This window comes from Ctenopharyngodon idella, chromosome 8, assembly GCF_019924925.1.
Source record: "Ctenopharyngodon idella isolate HZGC_01 chromosome 8, HZGC01, whole genome shotgun sequence".
Lineage (NCBI taxonomy): Eukaryota > Metazoa > Chordata > Actinopteri > Cypriniformes > Xenocyprididae > Ctenopharyngodon > Ctenopharyngodon idella.
This window is the reverse complement of record NC_067227.1, coordinates 17,583,574-17,610,630: the sequence shown is the minus strand read 5'-3', so window position 1 is coordinate 17,610,630 and position 27,057 is coordinate 17,583,574. Positions and strand designations below refer to the sequence as shown.

General features: G+C 38.2%; 1 protein-coding gene across 1 annotated transcript in view; it reads right to left on the bottom strand.

Moving 5' to 3' along the window:
• The window catches only part of celsr3 (cadherin, EGF LAG seven-pass G-type receptor 3), a 93,048-nt gene extending 66,902 nt beyond the window's left edge, over positions 1 to 26,146 (bottom strand). Inside the window, 10 exon segments of the mRNA XM_051903887.1 lie at positions 585 to 754; positions 910 to 1,035; positions 1,742 to 1,905; positions 2,022 to 2,179; positions 2,352 to 2,440; positions 2,619 to 2,734; positions 4,359 to 4,581; positions 11,789 to 12,077; positions 12,629 to 12,966; positions 23,046 to 26,146. Of these exon segments, the coding sequence (XP_051759847.1) occupies positions 585 to 754; positions 910 to 1,035; positions 1,742 to 1,905; positions 2,022 to 2,179; positions 2,352 to 2,440; positions 2,619 to 2,734; positions 4,359 to 4,581; positions 11,789 to 12,077; positions 12,629 to 12,966; positions 23,046 to 26,010 (4,638 nt within the window). The 5' untranslated portion in view covers positions 26,011 to 26,146.
• Between the last annotated feature and the right edge of the window lie 911 nt (positions 26,147 to 27,057).

Below are 27,057 nucleotides of genomic sequence, written 5' to 3'. Positions count from 1 at the left end.
AATTTTATTTAATTAACAACGCTTCTAGTGAAAATGTTTGTTTCCTACCCCGAAACAGATAATGTTTTCCTTTCATCAGGCTTTCATAATGAATATTTACATTTCTTGGAATAAGGCAAACAAAGCCAGGCATCCATAAACAAAAATAGTAGCTAAACACATTAAGAAACTATTGCTACAATTATAATAAAATAAAGTGGACTTCTTCCTTCCACCAATTAGATTAGTTAATGTGAATCTACAACATTTCTGTTTAAATACCAGTTATAACAGTTGGGTTATTACAGTAAATATTGATATTAAGTTTGATTAAAATTTAAATAAAAAAAGAAAATCAAATTTAAATACATAAATGTAATCTTAAAAAAGGAATTTAATATCAAAATTAAAACATGTTTGGTGACCAAACACATCACTTTATTGGCTGCAGGGGGAAAAAAAAATCAGTGCAGGAAATAAATGACTCTCTTCAAGTTAATTCTTTTTAGTAATGAGATGTAGAGCAGACTATAAATTTGAAAGGGTTAAACCTTTTCTAGTGGTTTTATTTTTCTTTCTGCAAGCATTTCTATAAGTGAGTATACCTGAAAGATCAAGTTTGTGTACTGTCCAGCTTGAGCCTGCAGGAGAACTCCCTCTTTTGATCTGGTGCGGAACACCAGCCCCATGTACCAGGGTGTGTTGATGGTGACTTCATTCTTAAGGTCCCACCACAGTGCACTGTTTCCAAGGAAACGATGAGGATGGGACATCACTGTGGAAGAATAATTCCAACAATACCATCATCAGCAATGACATTAACATTTAGTAATAGTTCCTGTTTGATACTGGCATCCTGGTTTAAGATTAACTTAAAGATCAACAGAGCAATATTTTATTCTTGTTTTTGTACAATTATGTAGGTCTCACCTAAGCTGCAGTCTTTCCCTCCGAATCCAACAGGGCAGTCACAGGAGAAGGTCTCCCAGCTCACCCGACATGTGCCGCCATTCTGGCATGGGTTTGATTTGCAGAAAGGCAGTTTGGCGCTGCAACCTAATAAAGACAGAGCATTACACCACAAATGCTGCATCACAGAAAAAGACAGTTACAGCACAATCATCATGACAGTAGACAATAACAGGCCAAAAACAAGCACAAGAGGAAGTATACACTACTGTACAAAGGTTTGGGGATGGTGAGATTTTTAATGTTTTTGAAAGAAGTCTCTTATGCTCACCAAGGCTGCGTTTATTTGACCAAAAATACAGTGAAAACAGTAATATTATGAAATATTATTACAATTTAAAATAACTTTTCTATTTTAAGATATTTTAAAATGTAATTTTTTCCTGTGATGGCAAAGCTGAATTTTCAGCATCATTACTCCAGTCTTCAGTGTCACATGATCCTTCAGAAATCATTCCAATATGCTGATTTGCTGCTCAAGAAACATTCCTTATTATTGTCAATGGTAATAACAGTTGTGCTTTTTTGTAGAAACCCTAAGAATTGTTTTTTTTTTTTCAAGTTTCTTCAAATAGAAAGATCAAAAGAACATCATTTATTTATTTTTTTGCTACAATAAAATAATCTTTACAGTCACTTTTGATCAATTTAATGCATAACTGCAGAATAAAAGTATTAGTTTCTTTAATTTCTTTCAAATTCAAAGTTCTTATACTAACCCCAAACATTTTAATGGTAGTGCATGTTGATGTCATTACAGAGATACTATCATCAAATTGTAACCCACACGCACCAGGTAAAGTGCCATTATTAGCAATGAATCCTGCCATGTCCACTGGTCTGTTATCGATGTGCAGGTCTTTCATGCAGCCAATAAATTCTCTTGTACCAAACGGGAAATTCTCAGGCAGGTTAGGAACTCCACCCAAAAACAACGGGCCAGTCAGATCCAAAGACCTGTGAGAGAAACAATACACAATGAGAATGAGAGAGATGCTAAATGTGTTTTCCTGAGCAAAACCAGCACATAGTGATACATATAAATGTGTTTGTGTGAGTTTGCGCATGCTCACTTCTTGCTGCTGGTCTGTCTCCCCTGTGCAGCACAGCTGTAGTTGCCGAGCTGAGCGCCAAACCTCAGAGAAACGGCCGTATCACAGTCATCTACACTCAAGACAGCAACCTTCTCATCAGATGGACCCTGAACCTCACCGCTCACACTTCGCTTTGGCTAGATACACACACAAATGTTTCCTCATAAGTACACAAACACAAAGCAAACAACTACATTCTGAATACACAGAAACTAGTAAAAAAGTCCATAGTAACAGAAGAATAATTAATATTTAAAGGAATAGTCCACCCAAAAATGAAAATTCTGCTTCTTCAGAGCACTTTCTCACCTTGTTGTAGTAATGGATGTGAATGGTGTGCCAGTTGCCATCACTCACTCCACCAGGCAGGTATGGACTCACCTGAGTAGACGACTCACCTGTGGCAAAGGTCACACAGAGATCAGAAGTAGATATTACAGAGAGAAACTTACAAAATTCACACCACAACATAAAACAGAATCATTTTAACCCTTTCATATTTCATTGTAATCCAAAATTAGGACCATAGATGGGTATATTTTAAAACTCTGAACACACACATTCACTCTTCTTTACCTGTGGAGTATTTAAGAACCATTTGTCCGTCCAGTATCTCTAAAGCAAGGAAGTCGTGCTTCTCATTAAACCGGCCATTGTAGAAGAGCAAACCATTACTTTCCAATGTGGCAAACCTACAAAACACATTTAATGCTCATCAGAGATCTGGAATGACTCAGTACTGGTCCATTTAGAGTGTAATAATATAATGCCCACAAATTGTCTTAAAAGTACACTCAGCAGAAAGTGATCTCTAATTGAATTTAACTCAATTTCCGGTCAGCATGGGAAGTTTTCATGGCAGGGGGATCAGCAAACAATATCCATTAGAACTTTCAAAGCCAAAAAGTGTGCACATTTAGAGCAATATTGATAGGTTCTTACAAGTTTACATCACATTTTTGTAGAGAAAGCCATTACTCGTGTAATTTTTGTATTACATTATGCACTCTGAACCAGGGTTATTATAGTTAACTAAAACTAAAACCATATAAAAACATTTTCATTACTTGAAGTTATTTTACTTAAAGTTATTTTATTTCAGCTAGTTACCTAAGCAAAATTTTTCATTTTCATTTAGTTTAACTTGATGTACTAAAATAACTAAAACTGGAATAAAAATGAATAAAAACAATAGACATGATTAAAAAAACAACTTAAAAATGACAAAAATTGTAACTAAAATAAAAATGAAAATATAACAATAAAAACAGATCCAAAATATTAATAAATAAAATAAAATAATTAAATATTAACAAAAAATATTATTGTTATTAACTCATAACAATAAATAGATAAATAAGATTAATTAAAGTTAAGGTAAAACTCTCTGACTGCATGATAAATAAATAAAATTATAAATAATTATTTGGATTTGCAATTTTATTGCTACTAAATTGCCAAATGAAAGCCAAAATAAGAATCTCTCTTTTTGGTACATACATTTGGTACATACACGCATCTGGATGTCCTCTCCGGAAAGCTAAAAGATTCACAAATGCACTAGTTTGGTCCAGACAAAATGCTGACAAAGGGCCTGAGTTGTGAGAGAGATGGACCCTGTTTACACTCTCCTGAAAGACTTTTAGATTTAAAAGAGTTTTTATAGAACATGGCCAGTTGGTAAATTGCACACTGTAGCACAATGGTTATCTTTCAGTGCAGAGAGGCAAGACTTTAACCGAGAGGGAGATAAAGAGAGAAGGATTTAATATTCTGGTGTGTCTAGGGAGATGAGAGAAGGTTGTGCCCTTTCTGGATGTGTTGATATTTGACCATGTTAATAAATAAAATAGCTCTGTTTTAGTCACCCTGGAGATTATAACAAACAACCATTATATTACCTCTGTGCCACAGCAACCAAACCCTGACCAATCACATCAAACACATGACCAGAAATTTACACTCACAAGGGGAAGCAGAAAAAAAGAAAAAACAGGATGAAAGAAGAGTGCTAAGGAGCTTTTCTCATGAACAGAGCATGAAAGAGAGAGGAGAGAATGAAAAAAAAAAAAAAACGATTACAGAAGGGAAAATAAGATTTATGATATATTAATACTGTATAATATTTCAAAGAGGAGTGTGTAATATTTTACATTTTTACTATTTTAAAATAGTTCTACTATCTCAGAAAAAAATATACTACTCCAAAAGAAAAATATTGGTTATTTCTGTCAAAGTTTTGGACTTGACACATGACTAAAGATCAGATTTCATGCCTTTACATTTCATAACAGGTGTGTCCATGTATGTACTCACGAGAGAGAGATGGAGAGGTGGAATCGTTGACGGAGTCCCCTGAACATCATGAATGATTTTGGCGGGAAGGATCTGGTGGTGACAGAGCAGTAGGGCTTCTCATAACCTCCTGCAGGACACTCACACCTAAATCCCCCTCCGGAGAGCTCACGGCACGTACCACCGTTACGACAAACGCCTGCTACGCACCGCCCACCACGCCGGTCAAACTCACAACGCTCGCCTGAGACAGACAGAGAAAACAAGAAATATACACATTTACACAATGATACTTATTCAATTAAATTTGATTGATCTTTAGGTGCTGATCTCTGAAATTAGGTGCTGATCTTTTAAAGAATTACAAATTAAAACCCTAACAATTTAATTACACTGTTAAATGTAATATTTAGTAAATCTCAAAAGAAATATCAGTTTTTAGTTATAATGTAAATTCACTTGCAGCATTTAAAATGATTGATTTTAGTTTTTAGCGTTTTAGTTTTGTTTATTTAGACAAAATTCTTTAGAATTTTAGTTGCAGCCATTTACATGTATCAGTTATTGGCCGTAGCATAAAAATAATTAATAACTTATTGGTATTGGCCAGAATTTTAATATCAGGCATCCCTATTTTTGAGTAAACTAAACTTAAAATGTCAAGTTGTCATGACTCAAAATCTGTACATTTTTAACTATTACCTATTGTGATGAAATTTAAAATGATTTATTAAGATAAAGTTAAGTTGTTCAAGTCAGCATGAAATGGAAATCTATGGAATCTATTTTCTAAATGTATATTATTGTGTAATATACATATGTTATTATATATTATTGTGAATTATTTATTTACGCAAATCATTTTTTGTCTATTGTTACATTTTTTGAGACAGAATAAATAAATTTTATAAAAAGTCATAGCTCGATGTTCCAGTAAAATAACAGACTTTCCGGACTTCTTCGATCATTTTGTCCGCTTAAAACCCACCCCTCACATTCAGATCTGATTTTACAGGTGGAACAAAACGACACCAAATGTGACAACAAAACCAGCAACAAAATGTAAATAAAACTGGCAAACACTCCAAAATGAAACCCTAATAATTATTCATGGCCTAGTGCATGCTGGGAATAGGGAGCAAATGGGACTAAACTACATTAACATTTTCTTCTGAGTTCTATTTTCACTTGATCCAAGAATCATTTCTCACAGCTTTATGTAGAATATGAAAGGCTGAACATTAAAGTCACTGTATTTTAATCAGTCTCTAAGAAACATTTGATATAATTAATCAATTGTACTATCACTGTATCAGCAGGGGTCTAGCTTACGTGCACACACACACATACACGTGTAAAAACTCTATAAAAACCTGTAGACGGGAAAGCCCCAATGGACCAATAACAGACAAACACACACACACACTCCTACATAAAGCAGCTTGTTGTTTGGGTTTTGAAACATCAGCAGATCCTGCCCTTAGGCTTTATGATGCTGAGCCAAATGTGAGCCAGATTCTGGCGCTGTGATTTTCCAGCATTGTGTTGGTGAGCCTCTGGCACTGGTTAAATAAAGCACATTAATGTGCATGCGTGTACAAACCTTTGGCACAGACACACATGTAGACATCTCAGTCTCCCTTTAGTGGGAGTATGAAAATACTGCCTTTAAAAACACTTCAAACTTTGACCCACCACAGAAATACACACACATACAAAATGCCTTAGGACACATATATGGACAGACACACACCAAATGCAAACAAACCATCAATGTTTACACTATAGTAACTGCTCAATATGAATAAAAACCAGCCACACACACACACACACACACACACACACACACATTTAAAAAAAAACCCACCAAAACCCACAAGGCACATGGACTTGGAGATTTAAGTAAGCTCAGTCCAGACTTTATCCTACTGGCTACTTAGACAGAGTTCTTTGCATATTCAACAAGAGGCATTAGCATATTCATAATAGCTTACAAACATATCGCCTGCAAAGGGAAAAGGATTTGAGCACACATTCCTCTTGAAAGTACTGAATATTCAAAAGCCAATATAAAATAAATCACTATGCCCAGAATAAAAATATATAAGAGGGCCACAGGCCGCTGAACACCAACTGAACTGAATTTTTCCCACAAACTAAACTTAAAAATGTCATAAATACATTTTATGAAAAAAATATTTCATAAACCCTAATTCAGTATTTAACATTAAAGGGTTAGTTCACCCAAAAATTAAAATAATGTCATTTATTACTCACCCTCATGTTGTTCCACACCCGTAAGACCTTCGTTCATCTTTGGAACACAAATTAAGATATTTTTGATAAAATCCGTAGGCTCAGAGAGGCCTGCATTCACAGCAAAGGTACTTCCTCTCTCAAGATCCACAAAGGTACTAAAAACATATTTAAAACAGTTCATGTGAGTTCAGTGGTTCTACCTTAATATTATAAAGCGACAAGAATACTTTTTGTGCACCAAAAAAAACAAATAACGACTTTTCAGCAATATAGTGATGGGCGATTTCAAAACACTGCTTCTGAGCTTTATGAATCGAATCAGTGATTCGGAGCGCCAAAGTCATGTGATTTCAGCAGTTTAGCCGTTTGATAGGAGATCAGAATCACTAATTCAATTCATAAAGCTCCGAAGCAGTGTTTTGAAATCGGCCCATCACTATATTGTTGAAAAGTCATTATTTGTTTTTTTTGGCGCACAAAAAGTATTCTTATCGCTTTATAATATTAAGATAGAACCACTGAACTCACATGAACTGTTTCAAATATGTTTTTAGTACCTTTATGGATCTTGAGAGAGGAAGTACCATTTCTGTGAATGCAGGCCTCTCTGAGCCTACGGATTTAATCAAAATATCTTAATTTGTGTTCCGAAGATGAATGAAGGTCTTACAGGGTGTGGAACGACATGAGGGTGAGTAATAAATTACATTATTTTCATTTTTGGATGAACTAACCCTTTAAATCAAGTAATGTAAGTTGTTGCCATGGCCTATATAATTAAGTAAATTATCTAAATGAATTTTAATAATTTGACAGGCCTACATTTTTTTTTTTTTTTTTTTTTGCCATTTATCCATATGTGATTACAGACAGACACTGAGAATAAAATCAGGGTGTTTTTTTTTTTCTCAGAAATGTTTTAGCAAATTTTAATACAATAAATGTTGATCATTCAGAGTCTAAGTCGGTTAAGATTTTCATATCAACAACTAAAATGTCTGCACTCTACTAACCACCAGAATACCCTGTATGAACTGCCTAGCAATACCCTAGAAATGACATAGCTTCTACCTAGCAACTAGAACACTTTAGCAAGTGCATAGCAACACCCTAGCAATCATCCAAAATGCCCTAGCAACTGCATAGCAACCACATGCGCAATCACTCAGAACACCCTAGCAACTGCCTAAAAATGCCATCGCAACCACACAGTCACCCTAATAATGTAATCTATCTATTTATCTGTCTGTCTGTATGAGAAACTGCACAGGGTTTACCTTTAAAGGGGACCTGTAATGCCCCTTTTACAAGATGTAATATAGTGTCCCCAGAATGTGTCTGTGAAGTTTCAGCTCAAAATACCCCACAGATCACACAATGCCCCTATTTGGGTGTGTGCAAAAACACTCCGTTTTTGTGTGTGTCCCTTTAAATGCAAATAAGCTGCTGCTCCCGGCCACCTTTCCAGAAGAGGGTGGAGCTTTAGCAGCTTGCACTTCGGTTGCTCAACAACAACAAAGCTGGAGAATCTCGCACAGTCAAAATGACGATTGTCAGTAACTGTGTTCAGCCTTATGTTGTTCAACTCAGAGTCGGACACTGATGGAGAGACTCAGGAAGAAGTTAGAACTTTTAGAATGCAACTGGATATTTCTGAACGGTTAGTGGATAAATTTATGTAGCTGCTGTGGAGTTGATTCAACTCCCTACCAGCCATTTGTTGTAGTCCTTAAAAAGTGATTTCTGTAAAAGAAAATATCTCCCTTTGCATTGAACTTTGAGCGTCGTAACTTTGCAGATGTTGTTACATTGAATGTATAATAAAGAGTGTTCCAATATTGCAAGATATAATATAAGAATTTAATTAAATTGCTTTTGTTATTATTTAACATGTTCCCCAATTCCCTTTTCACAGTGTTTCTACACCCCTGACCATAGTTAAACCATATGGACTGACATGAAAACAAGCAATTCTGGGAACGCATTTCACACTGACTGCTCCTGCTCACAGAGCACTCACTGACACACAGACCAACAGCAATTTCTTTTAACTCCTCAACCAGAACTGACAGAAACACACACACACACACACACACAAACAACATGTTCAAACTCAAAAATACAAACACTACTCTCACAGTTAACAATGAGGCATAAAAGTCCAAAAACAAAGAAAAACAAATTTGTCTTCACATATCCACAAAAAATACAAACGATAGCACAAAGAGATATTGCCCTACATAAACGCATTCAAGTGCAGTTATCTAGACATGGACAAAAGGTGAGCTTTTAAGTACACACACATGCTCCCTCACACACCGGCACACTTAAACAAATCTCCATTGATTCTCAGCTGACTCTAAATCACTTAAAAACCAGCAGGGAAAGGCTCTGAAACCCTCTTTGCAAATATCTCTCCATCTTTAGTCTCTCTATCTTTAGTCTCTAGATACTTTTGTCCTTTTATACTTGTGTCTGGTGCTCTCTCTCTCTCTCTTTTCCCCAGCTGTTCACTTCCTGACTTACTATTAAGAGCACTTCACCCTCTTTCTTCCTCTCTATTTCTCTTTCTGCTTCGCTCCACTCCCCTGTACCTATCTAGAATATTTGGTAATGTATTCTCTCCCCTTCGTTCAAATGATGTTTAATTCATCAAAGCTATTCTTCTTCTCTTGGGCTAAACCACCCTCTCTACCCAACCCCCACACACATGGTACGGCCCTCGGGGGATCGTGCATCTGCCCCTGCTTTCATCCTTCCGTTGGATTTCTTTTTCTCTCTTTCACTTTCTCTCATACTGCAGCATTTGTATTACTAAGAGTTGCTCATTTAACTTCAGACTGACTTCGCTGCTGAGAGTTTAGGTCTGTTTAACCCCAATGGCCACACACATACACTGAAAATTTATAGACACGTCTTTCTTATATTACCAGTATTTGCAGTCCAAATGTATCCACCTTATTTTTCACATAAGAGTGGGCACGGCCGTTTGTAAATTTAATGTGTCTGCCTTCCGGTGCAAACTGGTATTTCTTACCATATTATTTTAATGTATTGTCTTAATTATAAACACACTGGTTTGTTGCCCAAACAGTTTTACCATTTACTGTACTTTGATATTCTATTCGTTATTTCCCTATAGCGGATAATGAATCAGAAGTCTCACACATTCACAGAAAAAAGCTTACTTCCCCATTGGAAAAATAAGGTGGATAGAGGACTAGGAGTGACACTTAAAAATTAAGAAATAAGTTATCAAATTAATAATTAAAGGGTTAGTTCACCCAAAAATGAAATTTCTGTCATTAATTACTCACCTCCGTGTCGTTCCACACCCGTAAGACCTTCGTTCATCTTTAGAAGACAAATTAAGATATTTTTGACAAAATCCGATGGCTCAGTTGACAGCAAGATAATTAACACTTTCAAATGCCCAGAAAGCTACTAAAGACATATTTAAAACCATTCATGTGACTTAAGTGGTTCAACCTTAATGTTATAAAGCGACGGGAATACCTACTGTGCGCCAAAAAAACTAAATAACGACTTTATTCAACAATATCTAGTGATGGCCGATTTCAAAACACTGCTTCGTGAAGCTTCTGAGCTTTACGAATCTTTTGTTTCGAATCAGTGGTTCGGAGCGCGTATCAACTGCCAAAATCACGTGTAAGTACAATAAGTATTCTTGTCGCTTCATAACATTAAGGTTGAACCACTGTAGTCACATGAACTGTTAAATATGTCTTTTGTAGCTTTCTGGGCATCTGAAAGTGTTAATTATCTTGCTGTCAATGCAGGCCTCACTGATCCATCGGATTTTATCAAAAATATCTTAATTTGTGTTAACGTAGGTCTTACGGGTGTGGGACGACATGGGGGTGAGTAATTAATGACAGAAATATCATTTTTGAGTGAACTAACCCTTTAAAGCATAAAAATAGAAGAAAAAAAAAACACTTTTTTAATGGACAACATTTTTTATATATTTAAAACTGTTTAATTCATGTTTTAAAATGTAGTTAAAATAATACATTTATAATTGGTTTTTAATTTGAAAAATAAATGGACATATTTATGGCAAGTTGCTTTTCTTTGACCATTTTCCAATTGCTTTTCTTGTTTTGTCAAATGCTTTTCTTTATCCATTTTAACTTGATTTGTCATTCAAGTTAAAATGCCATTGGACAGTTCAATCGTGGACACAACCAATCAACTTTTGACTATACCAAATGCCACTCCAAGTAGTTCATGTTCATGAGTTTAATATCATTTTTAATAATTTCACACATTGTTAGAAAAAATGGTTTTACATAAGAAATGCAAATTAAAGTTCACTTCAGTTAGTACCATGTTTTTACATTATTAATGCAATGTACCAAGAAAGAAAGTATTATATATATATATATATATATATATACATTCAAGTTAAACTGTGTCAGAAAAAAATAATCTTAATTATGTCAGATAACACTTAAGCAAAACATGGTCAGGTCAAAGTGTCTGAATAATTTTTGGTTCCAAATTTTTAATCAATTTTAATGGTAGTCCACTGTATGAAGAATTTTTGGGTATGTCACAGTTTATTTTATTTTGCTATCCTCACTTACATAAATGAACTATAGTGTCCTGCACACATTAGTAAAAATATATCAAAAATATTAAAAATGTCTGAATAATTTTTGGTTTGACTGTGTGTGTATATATATATATATATATATATATATATATATATATATATATATATATATAATGTATGTGTGTGTGTGTGCGTGTGTGTATATTTGGAGAATTTGTGAAACAGAATCTAATTCAACTGAAAAATCTGTATCTATACCCAGTCCTACTCATAGCATCAGATCTTGGAAAAATCTATTTTGTCCTTTCCTGTCTAACCAAGAAACATCAAATGCCAAAGGTTGTTGGGTTTGTTGGATCAGTTGCTGTCTATTGGGCAGTATGAAAATGACAGTTGTGATTCTCATCATTCTACTGTACATCCAACAGCCAACTTTAGTGCACATTTGACATGATGCTACTTGTTTTGGCAGTGTAAACCAGCCATAAGTGGGCGATTCTTGGCCAGATTAAACTGCAAAGTGCGTTCTTCTTGCAAGCATTTGAAAGACTCCCCAGCATCTAGAAAGACACAATAATACATCCCTTACTAAAACACACAATCCCGCTCTCACCTGTGTAATCCTCTCTGCAGATGCAGGTGTAGCCTCCCTCCCTGCGAGCGCACACTCCTCCATTCATGCAGGGGTTTGAGTAACAGAGGTTAATTTCAATCTCGCAGTAATCTCCGGTAAATCCGGCTGGGCAGCGGCAGCGCAGGCCTGTGATGGGATGGATGGGCCGGAACAGCGTGGATGGGGAGGCGATAAATGGAGCGGAGCTGTTGAAGCGGAGCACGCTGATGCACTTCATGTAGTTCTGACATGGCTCACGCAAGCACACGTTATCATCAAACGGGAGAACCTGCCGTAATACACAATAAAGGGTGCTTGTAAGTGTTTGTGTGAATTTGAATAGAATAAAGATTTCTATTTCAAATCAATGCTGTTCTATTGAATTTTCGATTCATCAAAGAATACTAAAACATGTATTACAGTTTCTTATTAAGCAGCACAACTGTTTTCAACATTGATAATAAGATATGTTTCTTGAGCAGCAAATCAGCATATTAGAATGATTTCTGAAAGATCATGTGATACTGAAGACTATAGAGTAAACATGCTGAAAATTCAGCTTAGCCATCACAGAAATAAATTACATTTTAAAATATATTAAAATAGAAAACAATTATTTTAAATTGTAATATTTCACAATTTTACTGTACTTATTTTTACCGTATCTTTTATTATATAAATGCAGCCTTAACAAAAGACATAACCAAATTATAGATATATGACATTTATTTTAAAGAACGATTTGTATTAACTTATCTAATACAATGAAATTCATACGTTAAATGTTGCTTAAATGTCTAAATACTTTATGAGGCTGTAGAGTGTGTTTATGTGTTTTACCTCCATATGTGCAAGGGTGTTGAGTCTAGGCCTGTTGAGATACAGCTGCTCCTCCAGAGCCTCCGATGGGAAAAACTGCCCTCCCGGCAATGCTGCGGAGAAACTAACATTGAGCACCTTTCCTGCATCTGCATCCGGCTGCACGTTAAAAACAAACACATCATCAGGAGAGACTGAAAGCACTGCTGACACCCCTTCCAGGAAGTGAGTGAGCAGCGGGGACAGGAAGTGCTCCTGGGACATGTTCTGGAGTCGCACAGTGATGCTGCTGCTGAGCATCTCTTCCGTAATGATGAGAACCCGCAACACACACTGAGCGCTGACGCTGTGAATGCCATCTGAGAAAATGAGACAAAGAAAGATGAAGTAAGTTAAGGAGCGATAATAAGCTTAAAAATGACAAGTTTGCCCTGTATCACAGTATGTGTAAGAGCAGTATGTCAAATCATTTTAGTTTGTAAGTGATAAGAACATTTCTGACAGCTCAATCAAAACATCACTTCAGTTTCTCTGATAGTCACACAATCTATATTTTACTCTACTGTAATGTGAAACATTTTAATGCTGCTGTGAGAGCTGTACTACTTCACAGGTCCATCTCAACATGCAGAACTGAGTCAGGTTGATGTCAGTAAAGCCTGTGATATCATCTACAGCTCACTGACTGTGAAATTAGCAACACGCTGCGGAGTGAATCATGTGTGTCCATCAAATGCACACACACTTTATGCTCATACACACACAAATGCACATACAGTGCATACAACTTCAGATATACACAGAAAGTTTAGAATTGAAAAGAGAGCAAACTGGAAAGATGAAAGAAAAATAAAGAGATTCAAGGTTTTCTGTGACTGTTCAGGAAGTGTGTGGGTGAACAATGTTAAAGGAACACTCCACTTTTTTTGAAAATAGGCTCATTTTCCAACTCCCCTAGAGTTAAACAGTTGAGTTTTACTGTTTTCGAATTCATTCAGCCGATCTCCGGGTCTGGCGGTACCACTTTTAGCATAGCTTATCATAGTTCATTGAATCTGATTAGACCGTTAGCATCTCATTAAAAAACGACCAAAGAGTTTCAATATTTTTCCTATTTAAAACTTGACTCTTCTGTAGTTACATCATGTACTAAGACTGAAGGAAAATTAAAAGTTGCGATTTTCTAGGCCGATATGACTAGGAACTATACTGTCATTCCGGCGTAATAATCAAGGAACTTTGCTGCCGTACCATGGCTGCAGCAGGCGCAATGATATTACGCAACGTCTCTCACAAATGTCTCCATGGCTGCAACACTCCCTGTGCAAGCAGGGGGTCACAGGCGCTGCGTAATATCATTGCACCTGCTGCACACATGGTACGGCAGCAAAGTTCCTTGATCATTACGCCGGAATGACAGTATAGTTCCTAGTCATATTGGCCTAGAAAATCGAAACTTTTAATTTTTCTTCGGTCTTAGTGCACGATGTAACTATAGAAGAGTCAAGTTTTAAATAGGAAAAATATTGAAACTCTTTGGTCATTTTTTAACGAGATGCTAACAGTCTAATCAGATTCAATGAAATATGCTAAGCTATGCTAAAAGTGGTACCGCCAGATCCGGAGATCGGCTGAATGGATTCGAAAACGGTAAAACTCAACTGTTTAACTCTAGGGGAGCTGGAAAATGAGCCTATTTTCAGAAAAAGTGGAGTGTTTTTTTAACATGTCCAGATTACATTTCAGACATTATGTTTTGTATATAGAAATTGTAGTTGATTTTTAGAACTATTATTTTTGTTTATTTATTGCTGTGTTTCATTCAGTGTTATTATTTTCATGTTGTGAGCAAGCACTTTTTTTTTGTAATTCTCAATGGAGCTTCTCATAAGATGCTTATTAGTGTAAAGGTGCATTCATGCATCGTTGCTCAGTGAAATTTTGCAGGTGAAATCAGTCATTTCGCATGATCGAAAATTTCGCATAAGAGCAAAATATTTCCTTGTGCAGATGTTGCATTATTTTTTTCACAATGTGCAGCATTGACCAACCAACAGTTGCTTCCCTGACAGCAACATAGTGTCGGCCCAGATCCGGCCCACATCTGGTCCACATGTAATCCACATGTACCAGATGTGGGCCGGATCTGGGCCACATCATGTTGCTGTCTGGATTGGTTTGAACGTGACTTCTGTGTGAGCGGTGCTTTGCGCAAAACTACACTATTGGCAGTGGACAATGGACATTTTTGTAGGCAAAATTTTGTGGCCATGCCTTAATATGTGACCCGTGCTGGCAAAATGAGTCGGATGATAATTTTGAGCTACAGGGATCAGGCAAAAAAGTGAAAAATGTCAGTTTTTGTCGAATTTAAAGTTTGTACAAAAATTAGTTCATTACACACTTGTCAAGCGACATCTAAAATTATCTTTATTTGTACGTTTTCTGAGAGGAGTAGGCTACCATTTTCTCTGCTCACTTCTCAGACGACTCTTCTCACCACATGTTGTAGGCAGGCCTGTCGTTACAAAGCGCAGCATTCCAGCTTGGTGAGTATTCATAGCGAATTCATAGCGAGTCCGAACCAGTGAATGTGATTTTCAAACCCATGCTGATGAAAACAAAACTATCGCGCTGACTGACTTTTCCAAAGCGCGCATGTGGTCTCCGAGAGTGCGCGATCTCCACATACACAGATGTCTGATGTGTAACATTATATTAGATTTGTGTAGGCCTATATTAGGTCTTAATATAGGCCTGTCTCAGTGTTAATCAAAAAAGAAAAGAAAAGGCGAAATCCCTTGCTGCTCTTGACTGCACTACTGTTCATTTGCACCTTTGTTCTTATTTTTAAAAACAAAGATAAAATAAAAATAGTTATATTGTGATTATTAATATAGTAATGATTATTAAGAAAAGAACTGGAGGAAAAGATGCAACGTTGCTAGGTGATTTTGCTTTGAAATCTTCAGAAAACTAACTTTTTCTCAAAATCAACTTTGCTGACTCTCGACTTTAAACGGATGTAGCTCAGTCATTTTTTTGAAAATTTGTGCATTCCGACTCATTTTGCCAGCACGGGTCACATATAATAATGTTTTACAGTAAAACAATACCGTAATACAGTCCAACAAATATCATTATGATGTATAAATTATATAATTAAACAATATGTCATTGTTGATGTTGTTCTGCATTACAGTGATGAGAGCTGGGCGAAATGTGTTTAATTATCATAAAAATAATGTATATAAAAACAATTTGGGCTTGCTTTTCTTTTGAAAGGGGAAAATATTTCCTTTGGGTGCTAAAACATTACCCAGAAAAGTCTCAGCTTTATACATCTATATTTGTTTGGGATTAAATATTACAGCCACTGGCTTTAATTTTGGACCATGCACCAATTTTTGGGCTGTGAGTTTGAAAATACACACCCCATTGCACTATTATCATTATAGTGTCCAGCGAAGCATGAGGGAGAGCTGTTTGTGTTTGAAGGACTTTGATACTCCAGTACCACTAACACCCTGCCAATTCTGAATCGTGTTATTCAGAATGTCCATGCAGTTTGTACAACACTGATGACATTTTCACAGTTGCTTTTCCATTTTCTAAATGATTTTTCCCCCTGAATACATTAAAAATGCTTTTGCAATAAAGTGCATGAATATGGTCTTGGCAGCAAGTCACTCTAAAGTCGATTTAAATTGAGTGAAAGAAAATTACTCAGAGAAGAGGAAATGATTCAGCAGAGAGTGAGCGGGAGAGAGAGAGAGAGCTTGGGGTGAGGGGTGAGGCTGCTGGAGGCTGGTAAGGAGGAGTCAGGGATGGGAAAGAATAAAAGCACAGAAGATAAAATGAATGGGGGAGGGGTGAAAGAGAGACGTTAGATCATAATGTCATCCACTTAAAAGTCATACCTTTCATGCTGATAAGCATTTCTCATAAAATACATCTTCCATCCCCCACTTCTCTCTCTCAAACACACAGACAGAAACAAAAAGTGCTTTCTACTCAACCACACCTGCCATTTTAATCCATACCCCAAATTTATAACAAATTTGCATTCTTAAAGATAAAATGTGCAATTTCAGAGCCTCTATACTACACTGTAAAAAATCATGTTAAATTTAGGGTACAAAACTGATAGCTGTGGTTGCCTGAAATTCACTGTAAAAAATTACAGTTACAATGTGTCAGGTATTATGGGATGGCATATTAGTGCCTGTATATTTTACAACTTATAACCACATATTTCATGATATATTGTTTATATACTCATCTAAGTGAACTACCAAAATCTGCTTTTTTCCCAAAATCAGCACCTTCATAATACAGGTGGTAAAATAGATAACCACCATAATTTCATTGTAAGTGGCTTGTCTATAAAACACAGACAATACTCGTGTATAGACGGTGCACAAGGTCAAAACACCATCTGGAGAACACAACACTAAAGTGCATTAATTAAATAACATCAAATTGAACACAAAACACTCTAATGTACATTACAGATAACAAAAATGAGAAGAATAAATCTATTCAAATAACATGTGAAGAGTTCAGATGCAAAAACTTGACCAAAGTCCATCTGACATGTTTTCTTTTAAATGAGCATTTTTTACCAGGCCCATATGTTTAGGTTCAGTAATTTCACTTTAATGGCAATGAAAAGGATATTAGTCAGTTATTAAAATGCCTTATTTTCAAAAATTCATTGGTATTTAACAAATTTGATTGTCCATGTGTGCTTTTTTTGCAACAACCTCTAAGTCCAACTCTTTGGACAACAAGACATAGTAAAACGTCCATTTCTGTCAGTTATACAGCAGCAAAAGGAACATTGTTGTGTTTACTTGCTACTCACGAAATCCTGTCATTGCCACTGTAACGACAGTCAAAACATGATAAAAACTTGCAATTGAAAGCCAGCTCATACGTACACGTCATTCATCTTGAAATCATATGATTTGATTTGTGTCTTCCGATTGGTTCTTCTGTGGACTTAGAGGCTTTTGCTAACAGAGGAAAGTGGCGTAAAGGTTTCTGCCAATGAACCAGTATTTCTGAATGGGCTGATGCTGGGATTTAGCGTATTTGAAGCGAAAGTATTTGATGAACGTATACTACGAATGTGTGGAGAGCATCTGCTCAATATCATTATCTCATTTTTGACAGAGCGGCTTTTGCATCTGAACTCTTCATATAATCATATGCGATGTGTTGCGCACATCACCTCTTTTCTCAAAGAGTCTGAAAACAGTTCATTCAAAGATTCAGTCTCTCTAAACCCCTCTTTTCTACGAGCATACTCTGCTCTGATTGGTCAGACGGCCCAGTATGTTGTGATTGGTCTACTGCTTACAGCGTGTGTCAGAAACAAAACACCTATTACCATATCTGAATTTCAGCTCTTGAGGCTTCCTCAGCACTTGTATACACAGTGATGCAAACAGTAACGATGGCTTCGGTTTTTCATATCAATTCCAGCACAAGTCCTCATCCTTTTGAAGGGCATGCAAAGTAGATTTGCAGCACTGAAAATAGCTTCTTTTCGACATGTCGACAACACAAACCAAACTCTTCCAGGCCTCAGCTACAACTACAGTGTATGAACGCGGGTCAAAGTAGATGTTGTTTGCAATCAATGAAGACCATTATGCAAATTTGTTACGTAGGTATGTAACAAGAAATGAGACTGGAATTGTTGACGACTTGTTTTGGCAGTTCAGAATCGATTCCTTCTTTTAGGAGACAATAACTTTATTTGTCATGCACTTTGATCTTTAAAACTTTGCAGACCTTTTACATTCACAAACAGCTATATTACACACTGCATATAAGATAACATTCGAAAAAGCATAATTGGGGCACTTTGAAGATCCAATAATCCCGCTTGGCTCACCACACCAAACACTGTTTGCAAATACTGTTTGTAAATTACAGTTTAGCTCAAAATATTTGTACAGTTTTTCCACAGTGATGAAGTGTATGAATGAAGTGTTGTAATGGCTGGAGAAATAAATTCTTGTTTGTCAAGTGCAACGTGTGAGGACGACAGCCGTGGCTTGAAGTTTTTAATGTCACTGGATGTCTCAGTGTCTAAGGAGATTATATCCTCCTTTGATGAAATGTCACCCTGTGTGTGTGTGTGTGTGTGTGAGAGAGAGAGCGAGAGAGAGAGAGAGTGAAAGGGGTTAGAGGAGGAAGGATAGAGGCAGGGGAGCAGGAGTGTTTACATAGACGTCAGAAAGATGAAGGCAATATCAAGCAGACAAGAGATCCGGGAAAGTGTGTTTGTGGGAGACTGAGATGAGGAAAAGACGGATAAAAAGAAGGTGTAGGGGGAGAGAACGAGGTACAGGAGAGGTAGGGGGAAGGGTACGAGGAGGCAGCTGGTTTGATTAAGGGATTGTAAGGCAGTGACTCCCTACTGACCTCCCGAAATCAGTCCCCAGTCTCTCTCTTTAACACACCATGCAGCCATTAAACTAATGCACTATAAAAGCACATGGCACAAAAACACAACGGAAGCAAATCTGCAATTTCTTGTCTGTCATTTTTCTATCATATTCCAATAAGCACTGAGGTCAAACAAATAATACCAATTATGGAAAATTGACAAGAAAATAATCTTAATTACTATAAACGGGCACAACATGTTCAGGGGTACACACAGGTTACTCAACATCTAAATAAAACTAAACAAAACAAAACAAAACATTTATTTAAATGATTAATGAAGCTTAGAGCAGGAAAATATTATTAGTCATGCTGATTAAATCAACACATTCGAGCTCCCACAGAGGATAAGTCAAATCACCAGCATGTCTCTGTCTGTTTGTTTCCTTGCTTTTTTGTTTAATATGTGTCTATGGCATCTGACATTAGCAGACAGTGGAAGGTCACCATGATTTTGCCAAGTAAGACATGTTCTTGGATCAACATATTTTGTTGATCCTGGAACAATATTCCTTTCCGAAAATTTAGTGCTAACCCTATCCCTACCCCTAAACCTAACCCTATCTATAACTTCTCATTAAAATCAGAGGTGAATAACACTGATGTAAAAGCACCTAACCCTGGCTGTAAGCCTAAACTTGACATAAACTGTAAAACTAGCCCCTCAAATCTGATTGGTTGATTGGAATGTTGTCCCAGGATCAACAAAGATGTTGATCCAGGAACATATTGCACTTATTGACTCAATCAACTGATTTACACTCAGGTTCATTGCTAAAATTATCAGTAAAAGAAAGAAAGAAAAAAAAAAAAGAGTCCGCTTTGGACCATTGCCTGAAAGAACTTTTAATAGATACTCTATTCAGCACCTGATTATAACTCCTAAACAATTTCTCTATATTGTACACTATTCACAAATTTGGGGTCAGTGAGATTTTTTTTTATTATTATTATTAATCAAAACTGACATTAAAGACATGCATAATTTTACAAAAGATTTCTATTTAATATAATTGCTGTTTCAACATTGATAATAAAAAGAAATGTTTCTTGAGCAGCAAATCAGCATATTAGAATGATTTCTGAAGGATCATGTGACACTGAAGACTGGAGTAATGATGTTTGACAGAAATAAACTACTTTTTGAAATATATTAAAATAGAAAACTTTAATTTATTTTAAATTGTAAAAAATATTTCACAATATACTGTTTTTAATGTATTTGATCAAATAAACGTAGCCTTGGTGAACCTAAGGGGCTTCTTTCAAAAAATTGTAAAAATCTTACCCACATCTTACCCCTTATCCACAAACTTTTGAATAGTAGAGTATGTCATTTTATTTATATCATCAATAAAATGGTTACTTACCCTTACAATTAGATGCATTTATTTGATAAGCCGATATATTAAGACTTCTTTTAGAGAATATATCTTGAATTAAGTGTTTTTAACCCCATTGACAAATTGTTTGGGTTTTTTTCTATCAAATCTTTCAAAATTTTGTGAAATGTATGCTTAAAACAAGAAGAAATTTTTTTTCAGTATTTTACTGTTAAACCTGATCAAAATACTGGTCATGAAGATGATTTGTAAGTGTAGGCACAAATACAAACAGAACCATTGCATACATGCACATACGCACACAGCCATTCACTATAAAGCATATTTAGAGCTGTATGGTAGGTTTCAAAGAGGGCAATTTTCCATTTCTTTCATCTGAAATAATTTTCCTCTCAGCTGTTCAAAGCGTAGACCTGAACTCAGCGAGTCTTTCCTCTTTCTATTCCTTCTGTTCAATCACTTGTCAATCATTCACCTCCCTCCATTTCCCAAGTCTCTATTCCACACTTCTGTGTTTTGTTACCTTCTCTTCCTCAGTCTGTTTTCTTCTTCTTCCTCTGAAAATTCCCTAAACCCATCATTTCTCCTTTCTGCACTGTATTTCTCTCTATTTGTCTCTCAGACCCTTTTAATCTTTTATAATCTAGTTCACTTACTCGGCCTAAGTGAACTTTATTTTAGGCTTGTTTTGCACAAGGGATCGTTAGAAGAGTGTGTATTTGATGCAATTCTTGCTAGGGCCAAAGGAAAACATGCACATACCTTTTACCAGCTCACAAAAACATGAAATAAACACAGGTTTTGTAGGTCCCTACAGTATAGGTTATCCAGGTTTCACTGCCTGACACAACAAACCTGATACACGCACATGCTGACAAGTTCTCACAACAGCAGCTCTCACATTTGACACGCTTCTAAACATTGAAATTACAAACTAGCATGACCAAAACAGGCCCCAAGTCTCATGTGTGTGTGTTTTGCACAAAAAATGCTTAGATGTATTTGCCCTTCATAGTTGGAATTAGTCACCTGGAAATATATTTCTACCCCCATCAGCCAAAAACACAACTACAGACACTTACACACACACACACACTCACAAACACGCGTATAAACACACAAACTTATATGCTCAAACAAACCCAGATGTAGGCATAAACAATGTAGATGGCTGCATGAACGAATATTAAACCATCTGATTACACAAACACGCACACACACAAAATCTTGGGCACTAGTTTGACAGCTGATTACTGTGCTCCGTTTGTTTCCAAAGCCAGGCTTCCCCTAAGGACGTCCTATTACACTCAAAGTAAAGTAGAACAGAGAGAGAGAGAGAGCATGCGAGATAAGAGGACTGTCTGTAATCCTCTATTAAACTACATTTACCAGTATGTACACATACACATTTATTTTGGCATACATGCATTATCTCTGAGAACAATATGATTTTGGCTACACCTCAAATGTGCATTTTGTACATCACATCATTAAGCGCATAGCAAAATAAACACTACAACTAATCATCCATATAAGCACATCTGCCTTGCTTGGAGAATAACAAGATAAAAGCGACATTGAGCTTCAAACTATGTCATCTCATCTTACAGACAATGAGCTGTGCTCATTAGGAAACTGTAACTGCTGTTTCTCTGGGTGAATTGGAATACAAAGGAATTACTTAATAGGAAATTCCTTCAAATTAACCTTCCATTGCCCTTGGGACATCAAAACTCTGATAAAGTCGCACAATTCATAAGCCGCTCCGCTTATTTAGAAACACGTATTTAGACTATTCAACCCAACAGAAAAAGATTTTCTGTGAGAAAAAAAAGGGAGAGAAAGGGATAGACAGCAAGGAGGCAAAAAATGAATGAGGAATGAAGAGCAAGAGGGGGATGGAAACGGAAGTGTGCTTCCCTCAGAGGAAAGAGAGAGAATTTTACCAGAGGGTAACTGAGCTGTCTAACACTGCGGTCTTACAAACTCCCCAACCTATATGCCTTACACACACACACTGCCAGATAAGGTTTAAAAAAAGGAACAAAATCAGCAATATTTTTTCTAACTGATAAATAAACACAAAACAGCCACAAAAACCCACATATCTTGATACATTTATCATTTAGTCACAATGTCTGTAAATAACAACTCACCATGTATAACCTTTCAAAAGCCACAATTATCTACACTTCCCAGCAATGCTATCAACAACATCAGCCGTTGTGGCCAAGCAATGCTCTCCTCAGCACTTACACTCGCTCATGTTACCACTGAGACTCCTGAAGGGTATTGTTACCTGCTAATATCAGTAAGAAATCATTCCAGCATAAAGTAATTTACATCGATCGCTAAATGTCTATAGATGGAAAAATGCAAGTCAAGGGTCAGCTCTCTCCAAAGATATCTTCTATTCTTTTCATTTTTCCACTAACAGCATCTCTACACACTGACACATTGCCTTCAGCATTATTTCATAATAGAGCTCTGAAGAAAAGAGTTAGCAAAACCAATTTGACCTGATTTGATTTCATCCTCATGACCTTAATAGCCCTTGCCTCATTTCCCCATTTCTTTCTTTTCTTTCTCCCTCCCCCTCTCCCTCACATCTTTCCCTCCTCTTTTGGTCTTACCAGTGACAGTGATGAGCATCGGGGCCACCAATGGTCGGTTGTTGTCCAGTTTCCGACTGAGGCGAATCTCCCCACTCGTGTGGTTCAACAGCAGCAGGTGCAGCTCATTTCCACGATCTATAGTGTAGTAGAGACGATCCGAAACATCTGGGTCATGGGCTGGAACTCGTCCAATGACCCCACTTGGGAAGGTGTTGGATCGATTGGATACAAAGTTGTTAAAGATGATTTGAAAGTCTTGCATTTGGGGCACATTGTCATTCTGGTCAACCAGTCGAATGCGCACAGTGGCACGACTGACTAGCGGCGCTGATGTGGCCTGGACAACGATTACGTACTCGTTCCGTGTTTCATAGTCAAGGTCAATTAGAGAGGTGAGTTCACCTGAAAAAATGTCCATCTGGAAGATTTCTGGAATATTGCCTTCCACAATCTGATACATAATCTGAGCGTTTGGGCCCTCATCTGGATCAGTCGCTGTAATTTGAGCCACGACGGACCCAACGGCGCTATTCTCCTTGACTAGAACCTCAAAATCGTCAGCAGGGAACACTGGAGCATTGTCATTGACATCCATAACACTGACTTGAATGTGTACAGGTGTACGCTGAGGTGGTACACCACGATCCACGGCAAATGCAGTCAACTCGTAGAAGGGAACACTTTCACGGTCAAGTCTCCTGACGGTTCGGACTATTCCAGAGGTTGGTTCAATAGTGAAATCCCCATCACCATCTTCTCCATTTTGGAACGTATACTGGACACGGCCATTGGCGTGAGCATCACGGTCAGTAGCGGAGATCTGCAGGACACTAGTGAAAGGTGGAGCATCCTCACTAACTCCACCCTGATACCTGGGGCTCAGGAACTGAGGTGCATTGTCATTTACATCATTAACGTTGACCTCCACATATGTGGTGTCAGATTTCTGTGGGATTCCATTGTCACGAGCAGTGATGGCAAGAGTGTAAGTCATCTGGTCTTCATAGTCTAGTTCAGCTTGAAGTGTGATCGCTCCAGATGCAGGATCGATACGAAACTGTGGAATATTGTCTTCCAGGTAGTAAGTGATACGTGCGTTTTCTCCAACATCATCATCTGTGGCACTTATGACCACCACGGTGCTGCCGGGAGGCCGGTCCTCATTAACACTTACTGAATAATGAGCGCTCTGGAATACGGGCCGGTGTGTATTGGCATCTGTGATGTTGATGTGCACCTGACAGGTGTCGTGGAGAGTTCTGTCAGAAGCAGTTACTGTTAGCACGTAGCGACGTTCCTGTTTGTAGTCCAAAGGCAGTGCCAGGGAGACAAGTCCTCCGCCACTTGCTGTACTAATGGCAAAGCGATTACGTGTGTTTCCACCGGTGATTTGATATGTGACAGCGCTATTCACATCACGGTCAACTGCGGTTACGCTGACCACACTTGTTCCAACAGCTGCGTCTTCATTTAGTCTGACGTAATACTCTTTTTGTAGAAATTCTGGTCGGTTATCGTTAACATCCATTACTGTGATTGTAACACTAGCTGTGGCGGAAAGAGGTGGGGCGCCATAATCTCGAGCCTCAACACCGAAGAAGTAGTGCTCTACCGATTCACGGTCAAGCTCTGAGCTCACTGTGACCCAACCAGTGGCAGCGTTGATAACAAATGGTGTATCTGTGCCAGTCCCCGTCAAACGGTATTCTAGGCGTGCGTTGTCACCATTATCTGTATCAATAGCTTGTATGTGGAGAATGGAGTGACCAATAGGAGCGCTCTCCAACACTGTAGCCTGGAAAGGTGTGGATACAAAAATGGGTGGATTATCGTTGACATCGGTGACCTGCACACTCACAATTCCAGTGTTGTTGGAAAGAGGGGGGCGGCCGTTGTCCTGAGCCCGCAGTCGTAGTGTGTACTCACGTTCTGTCTCAAAATCCAGTGGCGCGACCACCTGGATTTCTCCAGTAACACTGTCAATAGCAAACTGTCCTCGGCTGTTCCCACTGATTATGTTGTAGTGCACAGCAGCATTCCCATCTTTATCCTGGTCCGAGGCGCTGACTCTGAGGATTTCGGAATGTGGTCGAACATCCTCTCTAACTGCAACCACGTACCGCTTTTGACTGAACTGTGGAACATTATCATTCTCATCCAGCACAGTGATATGGACGCTAACAGTGGCTGACCGTGGCCCCGGCTCTCTCCCCTGGTCGCTTGCTTCCACCAGCAATGTATAACGCTCATTTGCTTCTCTGTCAACAATACCTCGTGTCGTGATCAAGCCTGATCGTGGATCAATCTCAAAAGCAGAGCGTGCAACAGGTGCACTTTCTCCGATAAATCTGTAGCGTATATTGGCATTTGTCGGCGAGTCAAGATCCGTTGCTCGTAGCTGCAGGATAGGATATCCCTCTTCCACATTCTCTCGAATGGTCTCACGGTACTCTGTTTGCTCAAACACAGGAGAGTGGTCATTACGGTCAGCCACGGTGATGGTCACCATAGTTGTTCCAGAAAGGCGTGGTGAGCCGTGGTCTGTGGCAGTAACTCTGAAGTAGTGCAAGTCCATGTGTTCACGATCCAGAATGTGTGTGGTGGTGAGAAGGCCAGTAATTGGGTCAATTTGGAAGTAATCCATGGACCTGCTGTTCATTAAAGGGGCCATGCTGTAACTGAGTCTGCCTGCCTCGCCAGCATCAGGGTCCTCAGCTGTCATAGTTATGACTGAGGTACCAGGAGGCTGGTTCTCAGCTACCTGAACCTGGTAGTTATATTGGGGGAAATGGGGATGGCGATTAGCAGCTCTACGGGAGCGCCCAACAGGAGGGATACCTGTATGCTCTTCGTTGTACTCTTGCTCCTCTCCTCTCTGCACTTCATCACTCTCTACTGCTTTTAGTTTCTCACTGTACTGATCGTTTTGTGTGTTTCTCACTCCATCTCCACCATATTTAAGCTCATTTTGTTCAGTCCACATTCCCTCTTTGTTTTCGTCACTCTCTCTTTCTGACTGAGAGGTGCCATTGCCTTGACCTTTTTCTTTTTTTCTCAGTAAATCTGTCTCTTCTAACACTGCCTCTTCCTTTGTGTCTTCTGCAATCACCCACTCTATGCTTTCCTCCCTTTCTCCCTCTACAGGCTGTCTGTCACCCTCCCCCCTTCCCTCCCCTTTCACCCCGCCCTCTAACTGTCCCTCCCTCCTACCGCACTCAGCCGCGGCTTCCAGCTGCTCCTCTTGCTGACTGACACCCTCAGCTTGTAATGACACCCGTTTACCGGACTTTAATTGCGGCTGCGTGGCTCCCCCATCGGCGGTTAAGCTGTCGTCGGCGCTGTAGTCACCACACTCTGCACGCGCACCGGAGCAAGGAGAACGTGCGCTTTCCCCTCTTATAGAGTCGCGCTCTTCACTGCCAGAAACATTTTGAGTTTCATTTGCATTTTGTTCGCCAAGACTGCTGTTGTTGTGGTTATTAGTACGATTTTTGGCGCAGTTGTTGTTATTGTTTATGTTCCAATTCCTCAGCAACAAACTTTCAGCAAAGTCACTCGAGTAAGCGAGCTCGTGCACGGAGACTGGCGCTGTCCACTGAGCGGGTGCTGAATATTCTCTCGCGCGCTCTGTGCGATTGCCTCGCATGTGAATGTGTGAGTCACGAAAACGTTTAGGAAAGTTTAGCTCGATTAAGAGGTAGATATGGGATGCATTATGACCCCTGGGAGTGCCAGTAGCAGATGAGTCAGAGTTGTGTACATCACCGATATACGAAGGAGCAGCGCTGATTCCAGTTGATCTATTGTAATGAGCTTTTCTGTCATCAAAGCAAGTCCCAGTTCTGACCCAGTCCGCCTGTGTCATTAAATCCAGAGCATCAGTCCGTTTGAGTGCACAAGAATACTTCCGTGAACTATCAGACTTTGCATGCACAAATTTTACTTTTGAGTTGTTATTTGAAGATGTGGTGTTTGTATTTTCTATTGCTTGCCTTCCACAAACAGCGTAGCGCCTTAGAGAAATGTTGGA